The 21079-nt window shown below is 35.6% G+C and overlaps 2 protein-coding genes across 2 annotated transcripts; both read left to right on the forward strand.

Annotated features, from left to right (window-relative positions):
* The first annotated feature begins 1067 nt into the window (after positions 1-1067).
* On the forward strand, positions 1068-3030 carry LOC132613329 (uncharacterized). The gene is made up of 2 exons (XM_060327346.1): positions 1068-2160; positions 2237-3030. The coding sequence occupies exons 1-2, from the start codon at positions 1068-1070 to the stop codon at positions 3028-3030; spliced, it is 1887 nt and encodes a 628-aa protein (XP_060183329.1).
* Positions 3031-12755: 9725 nt separating this feature from the next.
* Positions 12756-15062, forward strand: LOC132615702 (alkane hydroxylase MAH1-like). The gene has a single exon (XM_060330310.1). The coding sequence runs from the start codon at positions 13137-13139 to the stop codon at positions 14712-14714; it is 1578 nt and encodes a 525-aa protein (XP_060186293.1). The 5' UTR covers positions 12756-13136; the 3' UTR covers positions 14715-15062.
* The last annotated feature ends 6017 nt before the right edge of the window (positions 15063-21079 follow it).

Consider the following 21079-nt stretch of genomic DNA (forward strand, 5'->3'; position numbering starts at 1 on the left):
CGGACGTTAAAATGTCGGTTTCCCGTCGGTTTGGTTAAAAAAACCGACGCTAGACGTCGGTTTTTGTCAACGGTTTTTTCCGTTTTTTTAATAGTGTTTTCTGGTTCACTGTGGTTTATGCTAAAACCAAAACTCACCTTAGATTACCACTTTGGGAAAGTCTTAAAATTTGCAATTAAGATATTAGCAGTCCATGGTGTATATCAGGAGATTTCAATGCTATTTGGGACTCTTCTAAGAAGAAGGGTGGACGTGCTCACGGGATAGAGAAAAGCTGGGATTTCTTAGCCTGCAGTGAAGAATGTGGTATGGTGGATGCTGGCTATTCAGTCCTTAGGTTTACTTGGTGTAATTCGAGAGGGCATGGTCAGAGGATATGGAAAATATTAGATAGGGTTCTGGTCAATAATGAGTGGACTGCGAAGTTTCATAGATGTGAAGTAGAACACCTAGCAAGCACTGGTTCTGATCACACACCTATGCTAGCAAGATGTTCTATGACTGACTCTTCTCACATCAAATACTTCAAATTCTTTAAGTTTTGGATTGAGCAACCTGATTATCTAGAGGTGGTAAAACAAGCATGGGACTTGGAAGTTCAAGGCAATATCATGTGGAGATTGTAACAAAAATTGAAAAACTTATCTAAATCTCTGAGTGTTTGGTCCAGCAACCAAGTTGGGGATGTTTTCAAAAAAGTCAAAGAATGGGAAGAAAGGATGGCTGAAATGGAGGCTCAATACATTGATAATGATGATGTGAATAGCAGAGCTGGGATCCACAGAGCACAAGCAGAGCATACCAGATAGTTACAATGTGAAGAGTCCATTTTGAGGCAGAAAACTAATGTTTAATGGTTGGGGGAGGGGGACACAGATAGCAAATTTTTCCATACTATCATTAATGAGAAAAGAAGGAGACTTACCATTCACAAGATTCTGAAGGAGGATGGTCAATGGATTGAGGGTGACCAAGAAATTGGAGAGTAAGCTGTCATTTTTTTCTTATAACAATTTTCTAGAGAGAACAATCATCTAGATTTTGCTTACCTAAGTTGCATCAATAACATGGTGGAGCATGAAGATAATAACCGATTATGCTCCTTACCTGATGAAATTGAGATTAGGCAGGCTGTTTTTGACCTTAATCCAAACAGTGCCCCAGACCTGGATGGATTTGGGGGCTGTTTCTACCAAAGTTGTTGGCAGATTATAAAGGATGACATGGTGGATTTTGTCCAGAGTTTTTTCAGGGGTGCTAACCTTACTAAATTTTATACCAGCACTTGTCTAGTGCTTATTTCTAAGGTTGAGCATCCAGCCTCTTTCACTGAGTTCAGGCCTATAAGCTTAAGCAACTTCACCAATAAGATTTTGTCTAAGATCTTAAGTAGCAGGCTATTACCTATGCTAAATAAGTTAACATCAGAAAACCAAAGTGATTTTATACCAAGCAGAATGATTACAGAAAACATTCTTTTGGCTCAAGAAGTGATTCATGATATAAGAAAGGAGAATGAGGGTGGTAATATGGTTCTCAAGCTGGACATGTCCAAAGCTTACGACAGAGTTGATTGGGAATTTTTAACAGCAGTTCTCAAAAGATTTAGATTCTTTGATTTACGGATCAACATGGTATGGAGGCTGGTCTCTGGGAATTGGTACTCTATTTTGATTAATGGTCACATGAGGGGTTTCCTCAATTCCACTAGAGGGTTAAAACAAGGGGACCCCTTATCCCTCTCTTTATTCCTCCTAAGTGCTGAAGTTCTCTCCAAAATGTTGAATATGCTTCCTCTTAACCATCACTTCACTGGTTTCCATATACAGTCTCAAGGTCCTCAAATCACTCATCTTGCTTATGCAGATGATGTGATTATTTTTTCCTCCGAAAATCACAGGTCCATAGAACTTGTTCTTCAACAGCTTTGGTTTTATGAAAAGTGTTCTGGCCAGAAGATCAATGTGAACAAGAGCTGTTTTTTAGTAGCTCCCAATACTAATGATTCTGTTGTTCAGTCCCTGAAAGTTTTCACTGGTTTCAAACATTCTGTTTTCCCTATAACTTATTTGGGATGTCCTTTGTATGTGGGAAGAAAGAAAATTGCATTTTTCAATGAGGTGGTTTCAAAGATTGTGAGGAAGTCAAATGGGTGGCAAGGTAAAATGTTATCCATTGGTGGTAGGGTGGTTCTTATTAAGCATGTTTTGCAATCACAACCCCCTTCACCTCTTAGCTGTTGTTGATCCCCCTAAAATAGTGATAAGACAAATTGAAAGTTATCTGGCCAGTTTCTTTTGGGGGTCATCTAATGGAAAACAAAGATACCACTGGTCATCATGGGATAAGCTATGCTTCCCCACTAAGGAAGGTGTCCTGGGATTCAGAATCATCCGGGATATTTCAGAGAGCTTTGCATACAAAAGATTGTGGAGATTTAGGGCCATTAGATCCTTATGGTCTGAATTTTTGAATGCCAAATATTGTAGAAGGGTTGGACTTGTAGAGAGGAAATTTCAGTCTGGTCAATCTCACTGTTGGAAGAAACTCATGGAGGTTAAATTTGAAGCTGAAAAGAACATTCTCTGGAGAGTTAACAAGGGAGAGATCAAATTGTGGTGGGATAATTGGACAGGGCAACGGGCTCTTGCCAACTCATTCCATGTAGAGGGTGCAAACTCTAAGATGTTGATCAAGGATGCTAGACAGAATGAAGTGTGGAATTTCCTTGAATTTCATCAACTCCTTGAATACCTTATTGAACTCTTTCAGTCCATTGAGTTTGGTGACCCTAACCTCCCGGAGCATGCCATCTGGATGTCGTCAATTTTTGGTAATTTTACCACCAAGACTGCCTGGAAGTTGGTGAGGCAAACCAGAACCAATATTAACACCCTTGAAAAAATATGGCACAAATTTCTTCCTTTTAAAATGTCCTTTATCGTGTGGAGAGCTCTCAAAAGAAAATTACCATTTGATGATATCATTGTGAGGTTCAATATTGATATTGTTTCTAGGTGCCACTGTTGATTCATGCCTCAAAGAGAAACCATGCTTCATGCTTTGGTAAATGGTGATATTGCTAACAGGACTTGGAAACATTTCGGAGCCCCTCTGGGTATTATTTGGGAAGATGAGTCCATCATCTCCACTCTTTTAAAATGGTGGAGTGCTAAACATATCAATTCTATCCATAAAGAGGTGCTTACCGTCATCCCTATTATCATAATATGGGAATTGTGGAAGGCCAGATGTGCAACTAAATTAGGGGGTAAGATGTATATGACTGGAGTTTTTTTATCAAATCATGTACCATCTCAAGTGGATCCTCACCAAATACTCTTTAGACATTAATTGGAGCTCAAGTTGGGCAGAGATCTGCCATATGCTAATGGAGTATCATGATGAGGTTAAAAGCACCATTATCAAGTGGGAGAGGCCTGAACTGCACTGGGTTAAGCTTAACACAGATGGAAGTAAACTGAAAGATGGGCATACAGGGGCTGGTGGCATCATAAGAGATAGTTCAGGGCATATGTACATGGCTTTTGCAAGATTTTTGGATATGGGCAGTCACAATTATACTGAAGCAAAAGCTGCTTTATTGGGTCTCCAGTGGTGCTATGAAAATGGGTTACAAAATGTCGTCCTTGAATGTGACTCGAAGATCATTGTTGATATGTTGAATTCAGCCAGTTCTGTCACTTGGAACCTCTTTTACATCATTGGTGAGGCTAAAATGATCATCTCTCAAATCAATGTAGTGATTCAACATTGTTTTAGGAAAGGAAACCAAGTAGCTAACCTTCCAAAAGAGGCTCTTGGACCTTTTCGGCTCGATCTTATTCAAATGTCATCCTTCAGATGCAAGCAAGTGAAGATGCAACTTAGAATTCACGAAAGATTGTGCATTTTGTATAGTACTGATTCTTTTGCTGAACAGCCCTCTTCTTAGTATATCTCTTGTAGTTTTGTAGTTAGAGAAGAGGGCTAGTATATATTTTTGTAGAATTGGGTGCAGGTTGGTTTTTTGTCCCTCCCTGCCCCGTCGATGGAAAGGGTGGTAGCTTTGCTCCCCTGTGCCATCTTTTGTGTACTATATTTCTCTTATTTATTTAATGGAAGCACCACCTAAGGCGAAAATTAAAAAAAAAAATCCGAAAAAATAAATGACAAAAAAATTGAATGGCCAGATACTAAATTCAAGTTTCAAAATGGCCTGGTTGCCAAATCCTCTCTAGAAACCTACCAAAAAATGAGGCGAAAAAGTCTCCGATTTAATATGATCTAAGGCGTTCTTTCTCTAATTAAAAGGATATCTGTCCTTTTTTCTCTTATATGTTTTAATCACCCAAATAAAAGAAATATCTTTCATCCTCTCTCTTTTATTGTATGTACGTTACCCAAATTTTAAAAATTGTGTAAAGTATGTGTTTGCAGGTATATAATCCACATATAGTTTTATATATGTGTTATCTTTTACATGTATATTTTTTGAATAATCATATATAATTCGTGTATAAGTGTTATACAATTGTATATTTAGCCATTGAATAATGAATTCAATTATCATAGAATAATTAATGTACAGTTGTGTATAAGTATTTTATATTTTAAAATGAATATTTTTCTTTGCATGTGTGTTTAAATGTGCAGAATTCGTGTGTAAATGGTACTGCTATCGTTTCATATTCGAAAGAGTTGTGATTGATTCATTATTGCTTATAATTATACAAATAATGTAATTTATATATATATAAAGTGTATATTAATTATTAAATATTGCTTCAAATAGCATCCAAAGGTTGTGTGTTTCTTCCCTTTACTTATGTATTTTCGTTGAAATCATGTCAGAAATCGCCTTTTTCACTGTTAAAGCAACAAAACTTTCGCTTCAACTTGAGTTTTACTACATTTTTGATGAAAATTGTGGTTGTAATTTTGGATTTTGATAGAGAAATTGAAGAAACTTAAAATATTACGTTGAAAGTAATAAAAAAAAATTTACTAATAAAATTACCGCAAGAGATGACATTGCAAAGCTCTCCATAATGTGAGTGGGTTGTTTGAGTTTGTATAGAATGTTAAAAAGAAAGAGAATGAAAGAGTTGCTTTAATTTGGTTAACTGGAAACATAAGAATAAGAATTAAAAGCGATCTTTATAATTTTGATAACTAAAAACAAAAATCTGATAACTAAAAACAAAAATCCTAAATTCTAGCTCAATTCAAATGACCATCGTGTAGTTTACCACTAAAAATAGTAAAAAAGATATATTTAATGTTTAAATGAGTTATAAAAATATAATGGGTTTATTTCTAGTTTTAGTCCCTATTGGGCTGCTAGTCTAGTTAAAATACAGGAGAGGGAAAAATATATATGGGAAAATCACCCTACATAACTAGATAAGACCCTATATATATATTACTTAACATATAGGCATCTTTTCCTTATTTACCGAACATAGCAAGGTGCATACTACAGAGATACACACTTTAACTTGGCCTCAACTAATAAGTGAACGCTCCTACTTTGAGAATACACATTTAAACACCTCAACTCTCAAGATCTCCCACCTGAGCCAACACTGGGTTCGCCAACACTCATAGAGGCCATGGATGTCAAGCTTGAGATCTACGTACGTATCAGGGTTATGCAAGAAAATAAGAGACAGAAGAAGGCGTTTAAAAGGAGGGAAGGATGTCTAATAAAGGTTGGAAAATGCTTCTCGGGACTTACTTGGTATTTTTTTATCCAAGTATTTTTGCGTTGCGGATGTAACTGAGAATTCTTTTATCTAAGAAACTACTTTCGTTTTTTATCTTTTGGAGATGATGTTTCATTTGTGTAGGATTTCTATTATATAAGAGGTTTAAATATTTTTTAATAAATAGGAACAACATTATTATATTTAAGAGTTTTGAAAGACAAAAATAAATATTTTGCCAAACTCGTAAAAGTTCTAGTCATCTTATTTAGTAATTTGTGTTACCTTTTATTTCAGAGTTTCAAAAGAAGTGTATTCTCAAAAAAGAAAAATCTTGTTTTTGATCAAATACGTGAATAAAGATTCTCAACTAAAATATTCATCCTTTTTCTAAATTTCATAATAAAATATATACAAAACAAAATTTATTTATAATTTAACCTTTTCTATTTAAATATACTTAGTTACGGATATACCTAATAGGAGGTGCAATCATAGAATTTCCATAATACATAAGGTGTAAGGGGTCGTTTGGTTTGAAGGCAAGTTATGCTGGGATTAGTTATGTTGAGATTAGTTATAGTGAGATAAGTTAAGTTGGGATTAGTTACCCTGGTATTATTTTTTATTGATTGTTTGATTTTTGTATTAAAAGTAACATGCATTGTATAATTTCTAAGAAAAAGTTGGTTGTTTACAAAAATATACTCCACCTTATTAAGGAGAAAAAGGGTTTGAGGGACCTCAAGGCTATTTTTGTCATTTTCATTATCGTATCCCGGGATATCTAATCTTGGGATTGTTATTCCGTCCTCTACCAGGAATAACTTATCCCGATACTATTTTTAATCCTGGGATAACTTAGCCCAGAATTAGTAACCAAACAAAGAATAAAGCAGTACTAAATTTTAATTCCAAGACTATTTTTCCTTATCCATCACACCAAACGACCCCTAAGTGTTTAACTTTGAAATGCGGAGAGTATACTTGAAAGTGAATCATATTACAGGAGCTTTTAATTTAATTAATCCCAAAAAAAAAAATTATGAGGGAGATAAATCGTTGTAAGTTAATTGATTTTTTCTTATACCTCATGGGCCGAAGATAATACTCTCTCTATTCAAATTATTTGTCTTACTTTTCTTTTTAGTTTGTTACTAAAAAAACAAAAAAAAAAAAAATCTCTTTCCTTCTCTTTAATTCCAACTTTTCACATGACATGCTTAAGACTATAAGATTAAAGGACATTTTAGTGTATTCAATATATCTTTAATTTAAGATCACAAGATTCAAAAGTCCTTTTTACTTTTTTAAACTCTGTGTCAAGTCAAAATCAGATAAACAAATTAAAACAGAGGGAGTAACATTTTTTCATTTACGGTAAGTAATTCTGATTATACCACATGGGGTGAAGGCTAATGAAGACTAACATTTTGGCATTTATAGTATGTAGCTACCTTATATGCGGACATGAGTTATCGTGATCTTGGAATGGATTTGCTTTCAGTAGGGTAAGGTTGTGCAAGTTGGAACTGGGTTGTGCAATAGTTGTTTCTAGTCAATTATTAGATAGAAAATTTAATGTCTTACTGAAGGTTAATAATGTCTCGCTATCATTTTTTTTTTATTATTTAAGATATGAAGTAGGTCCAAAATAATATTAATTGCAAACAACCATTACAAAAGTACAGGCAAGAAATATAATAAATTAATGTTTGTTGCTGACAAGAGGGGTTACGCCGGCAGTAAGCACATTTCACCTCTAACCTTAAGGTTGCGGGTTCGAGGTATCAAGGGCGCAAATCGATTTGAAGCAGGTTGCAAAATAATATTAATTGCCAACAACTGTTACAAAAGTACAGGTAAGAAATATAAATTAATATTTGTTGTCGACAAGAGGGTTACTCAGGTGGTAAACACCTTTCACCTCTAACCTTAAGCTTGTGGGTTCAAGTCATCAATACAGCAAAACGATTTGAAGTAGGTCCAAAATAATATTAATTGCTAATAACCATTACAAAAGTACAGGCAAGAAAGATAAATTAATGTTTGTTGTCGACAAGAGGTGGTAAGCACCTAACACCTCTAACCTTAAAGTTACGGGTTCGAGTCATCAAGGGGGGAAACGATTTGAAGTAGGTCCAAAGTAATATTAATTGCCAACAACCATTACAAAAGTACTGGTAGGACAGATAAATTAATGTTTGTTGCCGACAAGAGGGGTTACTCTAGTGTAACCACCTTTCACCTTTAACCGTAAGGTTGTGGGTTCGAGTCATCAAGGGAGCAAAACGATTTGAAGTAAATCCAAAATAATATTAATTGCCAACAACCATTACAAAAGTACAAGCAGGAAATAGGGATAACACATAAACAAGCCCTCAAATTTGGCCTCAGCTGACAAGTATGCCCTCCAACTTTGGGTGTGCACAAGTAGAAACCTCAACTTGTCTCCACTTTGTCAGTTGAACACTCTAACTTACAAAATGATCATCTAGACACCTCAACTTGTATAGAGTACACCTTGAAAATTTATGTGTCACGTCAGCATTTGTGTTTACATGTTCAACTTTATACAAGTTGAGGTGCCTACTTGTGCACACCCAAAGTTGGAGGGCATACTTGCCAGCTGAGGTCAAGTTTGAGGGCCTATTTATGTATTTTAAAATAATGTTTGTTGCCGACAAGAGGGGTTACTCAGGCAGTAAGCACATTTTACCTCTAAGCTCAAGGTTGTAGGTTCGAGTCATCAAGGGAGCAAAACGATTTGAAGTAGGTCCAAAATAAAATTAATTGCCGACAACCATTACAAAAGTACAGGCAAGAAAGATAAATTAATGTTTGTTTCCGACATGAGGGGTTACTCGGGTGGTAAGCACCTTTCACCTCTAACCTTAAGGTTGTGAGTTTGAGTCATCAAGGGATCGAGCAAAACGGTGGGAGCTCCTAGGAAGGGTTAATAAAAAGGATTAAAAAAATTGTTTGTTGACATTTACAAGCCTAACATATGCAAAGCGTACAGAGTTAAAGAAAAAAAGTATGAATTGGCATTCTTATGATCGTGACTAAATTATTTTATAGAATCCTGTTATATTGTTAGACTTGTGAAGCCTTTAGTCTTATCTTTTAGGTCGTGTTCACTGTCAGACAAGATAATCTTCATAGGTTCCGATAGTCTTTAGTTTCCAGGGTTCATTTTTGAGAAATCTAATCTTCAATATGAATAAGAGAACATTTTAAATGATACTACTGAGATCAAACCTCTAAGAATCTTCATGTTCATAATTTCAATTACTGAAATTAACACCTGAATTTAATGTTGAAAAATGAAGAAAAAGATTCAATTTCTAGTTGCACTAAATAATAAATAGTGAGTAATAATTATTAAATCACTAGCTAAATCTAACTTTTTTGGTCTCTAGCCTATTGAAGATTGGAATTGTTATTTACTCTCTAGAAAAAGAAAATTCTAAGGGAAGAAAAGGATAAATTATGATGAAAAATATAAATCTTGCACAAATACTTAAGTGAACCGAGTTAATTTCTTACTCTTATATGTTAACTAGTAAATTTATCCTCATTAAACATCAAGTAATGTTTGAAGAGATCAGCATGTTAAGTATGATCTTCAGTCTGTTGTTCTAATAATTAGCTCCAAAATTCCCAATGTAGTCATTTCACATAAATAGTCTACAACGCTTTCATGTCATATTATAAGATGTTTAACTTAAAACAATTTGGCTAATCCTGTTAAAAAGAAATGCAATTTGTATAACAAATCTAAGACGATACTTTTTCGAAATTTGGCATCCTATGTTTGATGTATTAAAAGTACTTGCATGTTTGTAATTTGCTCTAAAACACAATTCTTGTTTCACTTTAGTTTCAAATTGACCACAACAGGAACATACTTAAACTACATATTAACCTGCTATAACTTTTATCTTATTCCCTATCTGCTCCAGCAACAGAGAGGAAGAAAGGACACATCGAGCTAGTGAAGTCATTAGCCGGTCTCCATGTCTGACTCTCTTTTTGCTATTCTTGTTTTCCCAATCTTCGTTGTACTTATTCAACGGAATATCCTAAATATTCCACCCAGCATCGTGGTTTGGCCTTTTCTTGGTGAAACCATGGTCTATTTGAAACCTTACTCAGCCAGAGACCATTGTTGGAGAGTTAATGTAGGATCACATTTCAAGGTAAACTCTTCCAATGAAGCCCAACTTCGTGCTTTTCCCCCCCTTCAATTAGAAAGAGAATGTATCTTTAATCTTTGTCCCGAGAGTCCAAACTTGTGGGTATAAAAAAATACACAAGTCAAATTTGTCTGGAAGCAAACAATAGTCAGCAGATGCATTCTGTAGGAATGAAAGGAAATAAAGCGACTTACTACTTGAAGGGTTCTGAAAAAATCAAAATTCTTGATTAGCTACTAATTTTGCTCTTCACATGGCCATGAAACTTCATCGGTAGCCGTAAATTTGGCAATTTACTTCTTGGAGGGGATCATCCTGATGCTGTATTACAACTCCATAAGCAGAATGCAAAGAAATTTAAGAAGTATGAAAATAACCTCTGTTTAACTGCATCTCATAACATTGTAGTCGTCCTATGCCTTCTTTTGCTGAAGTATTCGACAAAAACATCAGAAAGCAACACATATCAAATGGAAAATGTTTCTATTAGATGAACCGTCGAATATCAGCTGAATACTTAATTAAACTCTCCATTAAATGCTAGGATTTCCACAAGCAACAAAATTAAAGCAAGGAGTAAAAGTAATGGAAACGCTAACGTCAACAACATTATAAGGTGAAGAGTCAAGTATTTAAAAAGTGCCTTAGAGAATGCTTTGTTCTTCTCATAGTCTATCGTAATCAAGGTTGGGGGTTGCATCTTGCAATATCATTGGCAACAACTGAGAAATATAAAATATGTAATTTAAGTATGATTAAACTTTAAAGTGGCTCCACCATAAACAAAAATGTGGCTGCACTATCCTAATTAATGTACCTTCATTGGATTGGAGGATATTTTGAGAAAGGAGCATCAGATCATGCTAACCAAATCTTAAAGAATATCTAAACTTGACACAGGGAGAAAAAGTGAACTCATAATTTATTAGTGAGCCACATAAATGTGCATAGAGGCTAAAATACAAAGGCATTACTGAATTAAACAGGACCATATTCATCTATGTATTTATGTGGATCACTGTAACTCCTACTTTTATTTTCTCATACAATAAATGAATGAAAATAATAGCCTAGCAAACTACAATTTCCCTAAAATAGTTCAAATAGGCTGAATAATATTAAGAAGTTGAAAGGTTCTACCAATAAACCTTGAATTATTAAGTTGTGTAATAATTGCCCGTAAACGTCGTTTTTTATTTGTGAAATCACAGAGTTGTTTTTTACTTGTACCTTAATTTGAAATTTAGCTTCTTCTCTTCTTTGCTGGTGTAAAAATATGGGAATTGCCTCATTGAATTTGCTTATGGTGAGATTAAGTAGCTGCTTCCTTTAGCATACCTTTGTAATACACCTGCCAAAAAAAAGCACATGATTACCATTACAAATGAAAAAACAGAAAAAGGATCTACACTTACTAAGAATGCACCAGAAATAGAACAAAAAATCTACTTACAAATATAAAATTTAAAATTATATTGAATAAAATGTGAACGTATGTATATGTCGGTGTTGACGTATCCCTTCAAATTTCATTTGCTGGAGGATATATATCTATTTATTTGTGATATATCCCTTCAAACATCATACTTAACAGATAAAGTCTTTTCACTTTTCATGCACCCCTTCAAATTCCATAGTTATGCGGTAAAGTCTTTTCAGTTCTCATATTATTTGACAGAACATGTTCTTTCCAAATTAATTCAATGAATATGTTCATCTTACGATTAAATGTAGGAGCTGCAAAGCTTATTTTGTGATAAAATATTTTTTGCCAATTAACAGGTCATTATGGCCATCATTTACCATTTAATAGGATTCCAGTGTAATAACTTATTAATTTCTGGACATTAATGTGGCAAAATAATCAAAAACGTCAGCAAACTAATTTAGAGAGAAGTGAGTGTGGAGCATGATATAGGACTATTGAACTTCTTATTTACTCACCTTTTATGTAATTTAAATTAAATATTACTTCTTCCGGATAAAAAAAAGTGTCCACTTAGCCTTTTTTTCTTGGGTCAAAAAAAGTACTCACTTATTAAATCAAGAAACAATTAACCTTATCTTTCCAGATTTGCCCCTATTAAGTGTTATGTGATCAAATCACAATGCCTATTTAATTAGGGCAAGTTTAGTCAATTTACATATTTTTTTCTTGGAATAAGTAGTTTCGGATGTGCAAATGGCTAAGTAGATTTTTTTTTTTGATCAGGAGGGAGTATTATTTAATTAGGAGCTGCATATGTTTAGGGAGAAGGGAATATGGAGCATTAAAATAGGACTCCTGAGCTTCTTATTCACTCACCTTTATGCACTGTACATATTATTGTTTAATTAGGTATTTCATTCATTGCAGAAAATTCATTAATGCACATGTGGTTGAACATTCATGTAAGTATAATATTACTATTTAATATTTAATATATGATATTTTTTATTACCTTTAGATTTACAACAAGGGTAAATTGTAATATGATTTTGAAGGTGGGAACTTCCCACTTTTAGTATAATATGATGATATGATGATTATTTCACTCCCCTCATTTTTTTTTAAAACAATTCACACATCACGCGTGTACGTATTCTAGTTGGAATTAATATTGCGCGGCTTGGGCAGTGATTTGCTTTCAGTGGGGTCAAGTTGTGCAATTATGGGACTGGGGGTGTCCAATATTTCTGTCTAGTCAACAAAGCGATTTGAAGTAGGTTCAAAATAATATTAGTTGCCAAAAGCCATTACAAAAATGCAGGCAAGAAAGATACATTAGTGTTTGGTGTCGACAAGAGGGGTTGATTCCAACTCTCATCTTAAGGTTATGGGTTCAAGTCATCAAGAAAGAAAATGGTAGGAGCTCCTAGGAAAGGGTAAAAAAAAGGATCAAACCAAAAAAAAAAAAATTGTCTTTTGCCATTTCGACCCCCCATGGCCAGCTAAAGAATTCATATCAGTGGGAGCAACATCTGTGCCCCCACTAAGCAGAAAGAAAAAAGCTTCAAGTCTGCACGGCATTAGTTTCTGAATGAATATTTATAGCTGAGCCTACTTAAAGAGGGACCAGCCTCGTCGTGGTGATTAATTAGAGGACACCTCTGATCGTTCACCTCTAACGTGACACGTTTCCTCCCAGTTATACGATCAACGTTGTGCACATATAATTCCCACTTTAAAACCCTATACATAGAATAGAGGGTTGTCGATACATAAGCATCAAGTGAAAAACCCAAAAGAATGAACATTATGGAAGACATAACGGCTTTCACTTCTCAATTGGCCTCAATGGGGTACCTTGAAATCTTTATAGCAATCTTCTGCTTTCTAGTGTTCTGTCTCTGGGCTTTAGGACATAGTAATAAAAATGGCCTACCAAGAAATTACCCATTTGTTGGGATGTTTCCAACCCTTATTCTAAATCTTCATAGAATCCATGAAATGATTCTAGAAATTCTTTCAAAAACCGGGGGTACTTTCTTGCTGAAAGGCCTTTGGTTTACTAATCTGAACTTTCTTGCCACAGTGGATCCCGCAAATGTGCACTATATCATGAGTGAAAATTTTCCGAATTTTTCGAAAGGGCCAGAATTCAAGAAAATTTTCCACGTTTTAGGCGATGGAATTTTCAATGCCGACTTTGATTTGTGGAAGGATCAGAGGAAACTCGCTAGAGAAATGGTCATTCATCATAGATTCCGCAAGTGTTTGAAAAAAACCAGCTGGGACAAGGTTGAAAATGGCCTGATTCCGGTCCTCGAATTTGTGGCCAAAGAAGGCAGAGTTATTGATTTGCAAGATGTTTTCAAGAGATTAACATTTGATACAACATTTAAATTAGTCTTGGGATTTGATCCTGGCTGCCTCTCACTTGACCTCCCTGACATTTCCTTCTTGAAAGTCATGGATGATGTTCCTTACGTTGGATTCATACGCTATATATTGCCCGAAAGCATCTGGAAGTTGCAAAAATGGCTTGGAATTGGGCCCGAAAATAAACTAGGCAAAGCAGAGGAAGTCATTGACCAAGTTCTAGTCAAGCATATATCGATGAAACGTGATGAATTGAGCAGAGGAGCAAAAACTAAGGAAGATGAAGATGGTTTCGACTTATTAACATCATACATACTACTCAATGACGGAGAAACAAAAACAAGGTTGAAGTTTGATGATAAGTTCTTGAGGGACACCGTATTTAACTTCATTATCGCGGGGCGTGATGGAGTTAGTTCTTGCCTTACTTGGTTCACTTGGCTTGTTTTCACACACCCTGAGGTTGAAAAGAACATAAGGGAAGAACTTAAGGTGATCATCCCGGAGAAAGAGAGGGGAAAACAAAGGCTTTTTTCGGCAGAAGAGTTGGGAATTGTTGTTTATTTACATGCTGCATTGTGTGAAACGCTAAGGCTATATCCCCCTATTGTTTTCCAGCATAAGACTCCACAAGAACCTGATATTCTCCCAAGTGGTCATCATGTTCATCCGAAGCAGAGAGTGATAATTAATATGTACGCAATGGGGAGGATGGAATTCATTTGGGGAACAGATGCCTTAGAATTCAAGCCAGAGAGATGGATTTCGGATCGTGGAATACTGAAACATGAGCCATCTTACAAGTTCTTTGCTTTCAATGCAGGGCCAAGGACTTGCATAGGAAAAGAAGTGGCTTTTACCCAAATGAAAGTTATGGCTGCTGCTATCATCCATAATTACCAGATTGAAATGGTGAAAGGTCATGTTGTTTACCCCAATTATTCCATCTTCCTCCACATGAAACATGGTTTTAATGCTAGGGTTAAGAAGAGGTGGGCATATTAGTTACGGGTTCGGACGAACTCAGTAATTTTTTCCTTAGATCTTTTATTTGTATTTAAAAATTTAATATGAATAAATATTGAATTGTGAATCTAGCTAGTAACTAAGACGAGCTATGGATTCAATGGCGTGCAGTTCAAAACTCATAAACTTCAAATCCTGACTCCGCCTCTGTCCTCTGGGTATACTTTTTGTTTTTGCTTACAAGTGCATGCGATATATGGCTAGCATATGCAGATCTTGAGTTAAGTTTCATGGGTTTAACCTTTAACATATTTAGCATTGGATCCATTGTATTTTTAAATTATGAGTTTATACATGCTATTTTGGTGGATTTTTCCACTTAATTAATTTACCCTCACATCGAAAATATGGAGTAGATGAATCTGACACTGCCACGTTGCATCCGCCTCTGATTGTTAGAATAGTCCCATATCTATGTTTCTATGGTTATGAGCAATTCTCAGCTTAAGCTGACTCTTGATGTTGAGTTAGTCCTAAGATCTATTTCTTACATGGTATCCGAGCTAAATGTACATGAGATAATTGACCACGTTAAAAATGTTCAAACCCAGATACGCAGGGAGAGAAAATAGTCTCATATCAATTGTAGATGGAATAGTTGATCCTTTTATATCTCACTTCCGGATGAGAATTGGCAGTGAAAGATGTCATCCTACCAACAAGCAACAACCTTTAATTTCATTGACATATTTGTCAGTATTACGAATTTATTGCTAGTGATTCCCGCTCTTCAGTGCGTCAAGATATTTTATCCTCCTTACTCCTACTCATTAATTTTTCCTTTTAGAGATAATGGTCAAAAACATATACTCCTTCCGCTTCAAATTATGTGAACTTTTTCGGAGCATGAGGGTCAATTTATAAAATTGACCATAGATTTTGTAAGTTTGTAAAAATAAAATTTATATATTTAGAAACTACACAAAAAGTACTATATATCATGATAATTTATAATTCAAATAATTTAGAAAAATTGTAAGGAAAACGTGGTCAAAGAACCACCTCGTAGACTCCCCAAATAGTAATAGGTTCACATAAATTGAAACAGAGAGAGTACTAATTATTATCATTTTTTTGCGAGTTTTATACCCCAACTATCAATTGTTCCTTTTTCCTACCTGAACTATCACTATCTACACACCTCAACTATAAGTTGTTCTCTTTTCCTATCTATTAATACACATTTAATAAAATTTGCTTATATTTATACATGAAATGAGAGTTTGAGAGAAACCCTGGAAAAAAATGTGCAACTTAAATTATTTAACACCCTTGTCATTTGGCAGGATAGATACATGAGTAAGAAAAACAAAAGATAATTTGATTCTACAAAGTTCAAGAATTGAATGGACTGAATATTAAGAATAAAAAAATACTACAAACTTTCTTACCTGTTTTACCGCCTTTCAATTGAAACGTGAGAACTTTGAAAACATCTAGTTTATGTAATGAAAAATAAAGGAGCTAGAGTAGTTTGGATTATAAGATATACGTAAGTGATTAAGTAGGTGTTTGGACATGACTTTGGTGATGTGATGGTAAGCGCAAAATTGTAAACATCACAACCAGACTGAACGAGGATAATCTTTTCGTTTTCATTGCCTTTGTGTATATAAAATGAGATTTTTTTTCTTTTTAATCTAAGCCAGAACCTAAAATATCTTGTGCATCATCATCCTTGATAGGCTTTCAACCACATAAGAAAAGATTTTAGCTTCAGTGAAAAATCTAATAATCAATAAACCATGTTCTCTTTATGAATTTGCACCACTTCATTCAAGGTAAAAGTAGACAAGGATCATAAGGGACCTCATTAGAAATGACTTCTTTAATACTTGGATAAAATAGAAGAAACAAAATCTTTGTTGGAAAATTCTTCAGGCAAGAAACAATCAAGCAAGTCTACACTTGAACTATCACTTATTCGCGAGTTTCACGCCCCAACTATCATATGTTTCTTTTTCCTACATGAACTATCACCATTTATGTATTAAAACACACTTCTGATACAACCCAAGTTGCATCAAGGCCCTTTACGAGAAGTCAAGCTCATGAGCTTCAAAACATGCAAGGGTTGTTCACGAAGAGGGATGTACTTGAGTACACTTTTGAGCCTCACCATGGGACCCAAGTTCAAGTGTTGATGATGATTACATGGGGCAATGAAGGAAAGAAGGAACGGCATCAAGAGGGTCGTTTGTGTGAAGAGTTGGCTATGCATGTGCAAAGGAGGCCATTCCTTAAATTGGAGTTTTCAACAAAAGGAAGACTAGTCAAACAAGGCCCTTACGTCATTAAGGGTAAAAATGTAATAGCTCATTAGTCTTCTTTCTCTATCTAGTATAAGTAGTAGTTCTTTTATTTTGAAGTATTAGTTTATGTTAATTATTGAAATTGTAAAACTCTTAAGAGTTGAGTGCTTGCTAAAGCTTGTGATTGTGAGAATTGTTAAGAGGTTGGTTGCTTAGTAACTTTGTTTCCTTGAGGTCAACTTAAGAGTTTAGTGCTTAATAGAGTGCAATTAGGAGGTCTTGATTATTATAGAATCTTGGTTGCCTAATTGTACCTATCTTTGTGTCAATCTATCTATCCCTTTTATTTCTTTGTTATTTTCTCATTTTCCATATCCGTTCTTGTATCAATTGGTATCAGAGCTTAGTTTAGGTTTGTTTTATCAAATCTAGTCTTGGGTTTTATTACTAACAAAATTTTAAAAAAAATGGAAATTTTCCTCCAAAAAACCCAAAAAAATTGTTTGTTTTGTTGATTTGACCTTAGAATCTTGTTTTCTAGTGTTAGTAGAGTCTAAATCCTAAGTTCCGTGTCATTGGAGTCAAAATTGAAGTATCTACCATTGTCGAGTTGGGAGCTTTTAAGAAAATTGAAGAACAACTTAGTGGGTTTTGATTTGTGACGGAATTGAGAGTTGATAACCATTGGGCTTTGTTCTACTCGATTAGGGGAGCCTAAATCCGAAATTTGGGAGGAAAATGAGTTGATTTGAATGTTCATGTGTTCTTGAGCAACCTTCATAGATTCAAGTGAAGAAGAAGACACAAAAGGAAAGTTTGATCCAAAAGTTTGCATCTAAGTTTTGGAAAAGTTATTTTCAAGTCCCAAAAGAGCAAAAACAAGGTTAAGTGGGCCTAAGAAGTTCACAAAATTAAGAAAATCCAACCCAAAATTCAAGGATCCACGTGCAAAAATTCATCAGTAAAGCAAGGATGCGGTCCAACTTTATGGACCGTATAAGAATTTACGGACCGTAAATCCTCGCAGTCAATTGAAGCCCCAAAAAAGTTGGACAATGTTTGTGATTTACGGTTGCCAAATACGGACCGTAAATACGAATAAGGTCCATCAATTTGGGAATAATACCAACCGTATATTGGAGTGAAATTTGCTGCGACACTATTGCTGATCTACGCTGACCATATACAGACCGTATAATTGAAGTAAGTTCCAACCGTAAAATTGAAATACAAAATCTTAGTTTTTGTTCCTTATTTACGGTCCATCAACCGAATACGGACCGTATAATACTCCCAGTCCAACCGTAAGTTCCAACAAGGAAAAAGGTACGTTTGATTCAATTCCTTTCATCTCCATTTCACTTCTTTGATTCTCTAAACTACTTAGGAACTCGTAATCGTCCTTATGTGCTTGTTAATTAGTCTTGAGTCCCATTTCATTTCATACCAATTCTTTTCGTTCTTTTCTAGTTTTAACTTCGTTGACAACTTCTTAATTCAAATCCATTAGTCTTAATTGAGTCGTCCATCTTTCTAAGTCAAACAAGAATACATTCCGGCCAAGAGTAGAAACTAATTCCCTTGTGACCAACTAGAGTTAACAAGATTACAATCATTGGCCGAAGCAATTTGTGAGGCAATCAAAGGTGCACACTCTTGAGCGATTGTGAGTTGATTATTACTAACCTAACACATTTGCTTGTTTTGATTGATTGTCTTCCAGGTACTATGTCAACCGGAGATGGAACTAAACTTGCCACCGGGGAAGCAACACTTAATGATTTGACTTCAATGATAGCCAAAATGTCTAGACAAATGGGGGGCATGTCTAGTCTAATGAGAACCCTTAAGAGAGAGATAGGAGCCGTGAAGGGAAGTATGAGAGACATGTCATACTCTTCTCAAGTCTGTTTCCAAAAGACTACGAGTAAGGAATGTCAAGACAATTCACCTACGTTCTCACCCGTAACCATCCACCAACTATACAACCCTACTCCTCAAAACACTACCCCACCACCCAACCTTTCAACACCCCAAAGAAATCCACCACCACCACCTCCACGAGACTAAATTCCACATGATCCACCACTAAATGACCCATCACCACATGAGCCAATGCTACCCCAAAATCATCCAAATAACCGACAACCAAATCATGATGAACCACTAGATGATGATGAGATAGATAATGTTATTCGTGAGCGTTATGCCAATAAAGATTGGGGACAATAAGGTCAAGCTCAAGGTGTTTATCGAGGTAGAAGTGGAAGAAATGGTCCTATCCCTCAAATGGGTAGGCAAAGAGGATACCAAGCTCGTGAGGGTTACCAAAGTCATGATCAACATGGCTATAATTATGATGAAGAGCTTATTGGGAATTAAGGGAAATGGGGGAGGACGAGATATGAGTCTCAACTCTATCAAGGTCACTCTTCCAAATGACATGTACAAGGTGAAAAGGGCATCTTAAGCCATTGCTCAATTCAAAGGCTTTTCCTCCACATGGTGGGAAACTCAAGTGAAGGCGAGGAGATTACATAGACTTACTCCCACACCTACTTGGAAAGAGCTAAAGAATATCTTAAGGCGCAAATATGTCACTAAACATTACAAGCAAGAGCAACTCAAGGTGTATACTTTGAGGCAAGGAAAAAAGAGTATGGAAGAATACTATGATGAGTTCCAATTTGTGAAGATGAGAATCAACTTTGAAAAGGACGCATTGAATGCTATGACTCGGTTTCGAGCCAGGTTAAATGGAGAAATTGCTTCCAAATGAGACTCCACAACTATAGTGATATTGATGAAACTCTTGAAGCAGCTATTGAGATAGAGGAAGGTTTCAAGGAAGACAAGATCAATAAGTCGAGAGGCTACGTAAGTTCATGGAACAACAACAAGGAAAAAGGAACTTCTTCCTCCAATTGGCAAAAGAATAAGGTTACCATGCAATAATCCAATAAGCCTTTTGTGAAAAACAATCAAGTTGAGAAGCAACCCCAAAGGTTTTCTCCAAAAGAAGGAGGTACGAAATCTAATCCGATCCGATGTTTTAAATGTCAAGGCTTTCGCCATATAGCAAGTGAGTGTGCCAATCAGAGAGCCTTTATTTTGAGAGAAGCGGGTAGTGATGAGGAGGGAGAACATGTGGTAGAAAATGATAAGGGTAATTACGAGAATGATAAACATGGGAGTAATGAAGAGCAAGATTATATGGAGAGTGATAGAGATGTCACCGTTCCAAATTATTTGGCAAGAAGGGTGATGACATGTATGGCCAAGACTCAAGAAGGAGAGATCACCATTCTGAATTATGTGGTAAGGAGAATGATGATAAGCAATGCCATGGATGATCCTAGCCAACGGGAGAATATTTTTCATTCCAAGTGTGTTATCAATCAAAATGTGTGTGTCATGATCATTGATAGTGGGAGTTGTGCAAATGTTGCAAGCACGATATTGGTTGACTTCTTAAAACTTCCCACCACCACTCATGAACATCCTTACAAACTCCAATGGCTCAACGGATGTGGAGAATTGAAGGTAACTCGACAAGCTATCATTAAATTCAAAGTGGGGAAGTACCAAGATGAAATCCTTTGCGATGTTGTTCCCATGGAAGCTTGTCACCTTCTACTTGGAAGACCCTGACAAGATGATAGGTCGACCAAACATGATAGGAGAACTAACCGACATTCACTTGTACATAATGGACTCAAGAATGTGTTATGTCCTATGTCACCTTCACAAGTTGGGGCAGTTTATAGCAAAATAAGGGAGTTGAAGGAGAAGGGCAAGGTTGTACAAGAGGATAGTGAAAAGAGTAGTTCTCAAGAGGGAAGTGAGAAAAAAAAAGAGTTAAAAGGAAAGGCTTAGGTGGTCCTCTTGGAAAATCTAGGGGAGATTAGGGAGGAGTTGGAGGAGCGACAACCCGTGATCGTCCTCACACATAGGGACTATGTTTTGCACACTAACGAACTAACCTCTTCTTTGCCTAGTTTTATTTCTTCTCTTTTGCAAGATTATGATGATGTGTTCCCAACAGAACTCTCAAAGGGATTGCCACCCTTAAGAGTAATTGAGAACCAAATT

This window comes from Lycium barbarum, chromosome 10 (assembly GCF_019175385.1).
Source record: "Lycium barbarum isolate Lr01 chromosome 10, ASM1917538v2, whole genome shotgun sequence".
NCBI lineage: Eukaryota > Viridiplantae > Streptophyta > Magnoliopsida > Solanales > Solanaceae > Lycium > Lycium barbarum.

Bases quoted from the DNA above. Each gene is read 5' to 3' on its own strand.
- LOC132613329 (XM_060327346.1), top strand. From the start codon at position 1,068: ATGGTGGAGCATGAAGATAATAACCGATTATGCTCCTTACCTGATGAA. The intron at 2,161-2,236 runs GTAAAATGTTAT...TTCACCTCTTAG, and splicing joins GAAGTCAAATGGGTGGCAAG to CTGTTGTTGATCCCCCTAAA.
- LOC132615702 (XM_060330310.1), top strand. From the start codon at position 13,137: ATGAACATTATGGAAGACATAACGGCTTTCACTTCTCAATTGGCCTCA.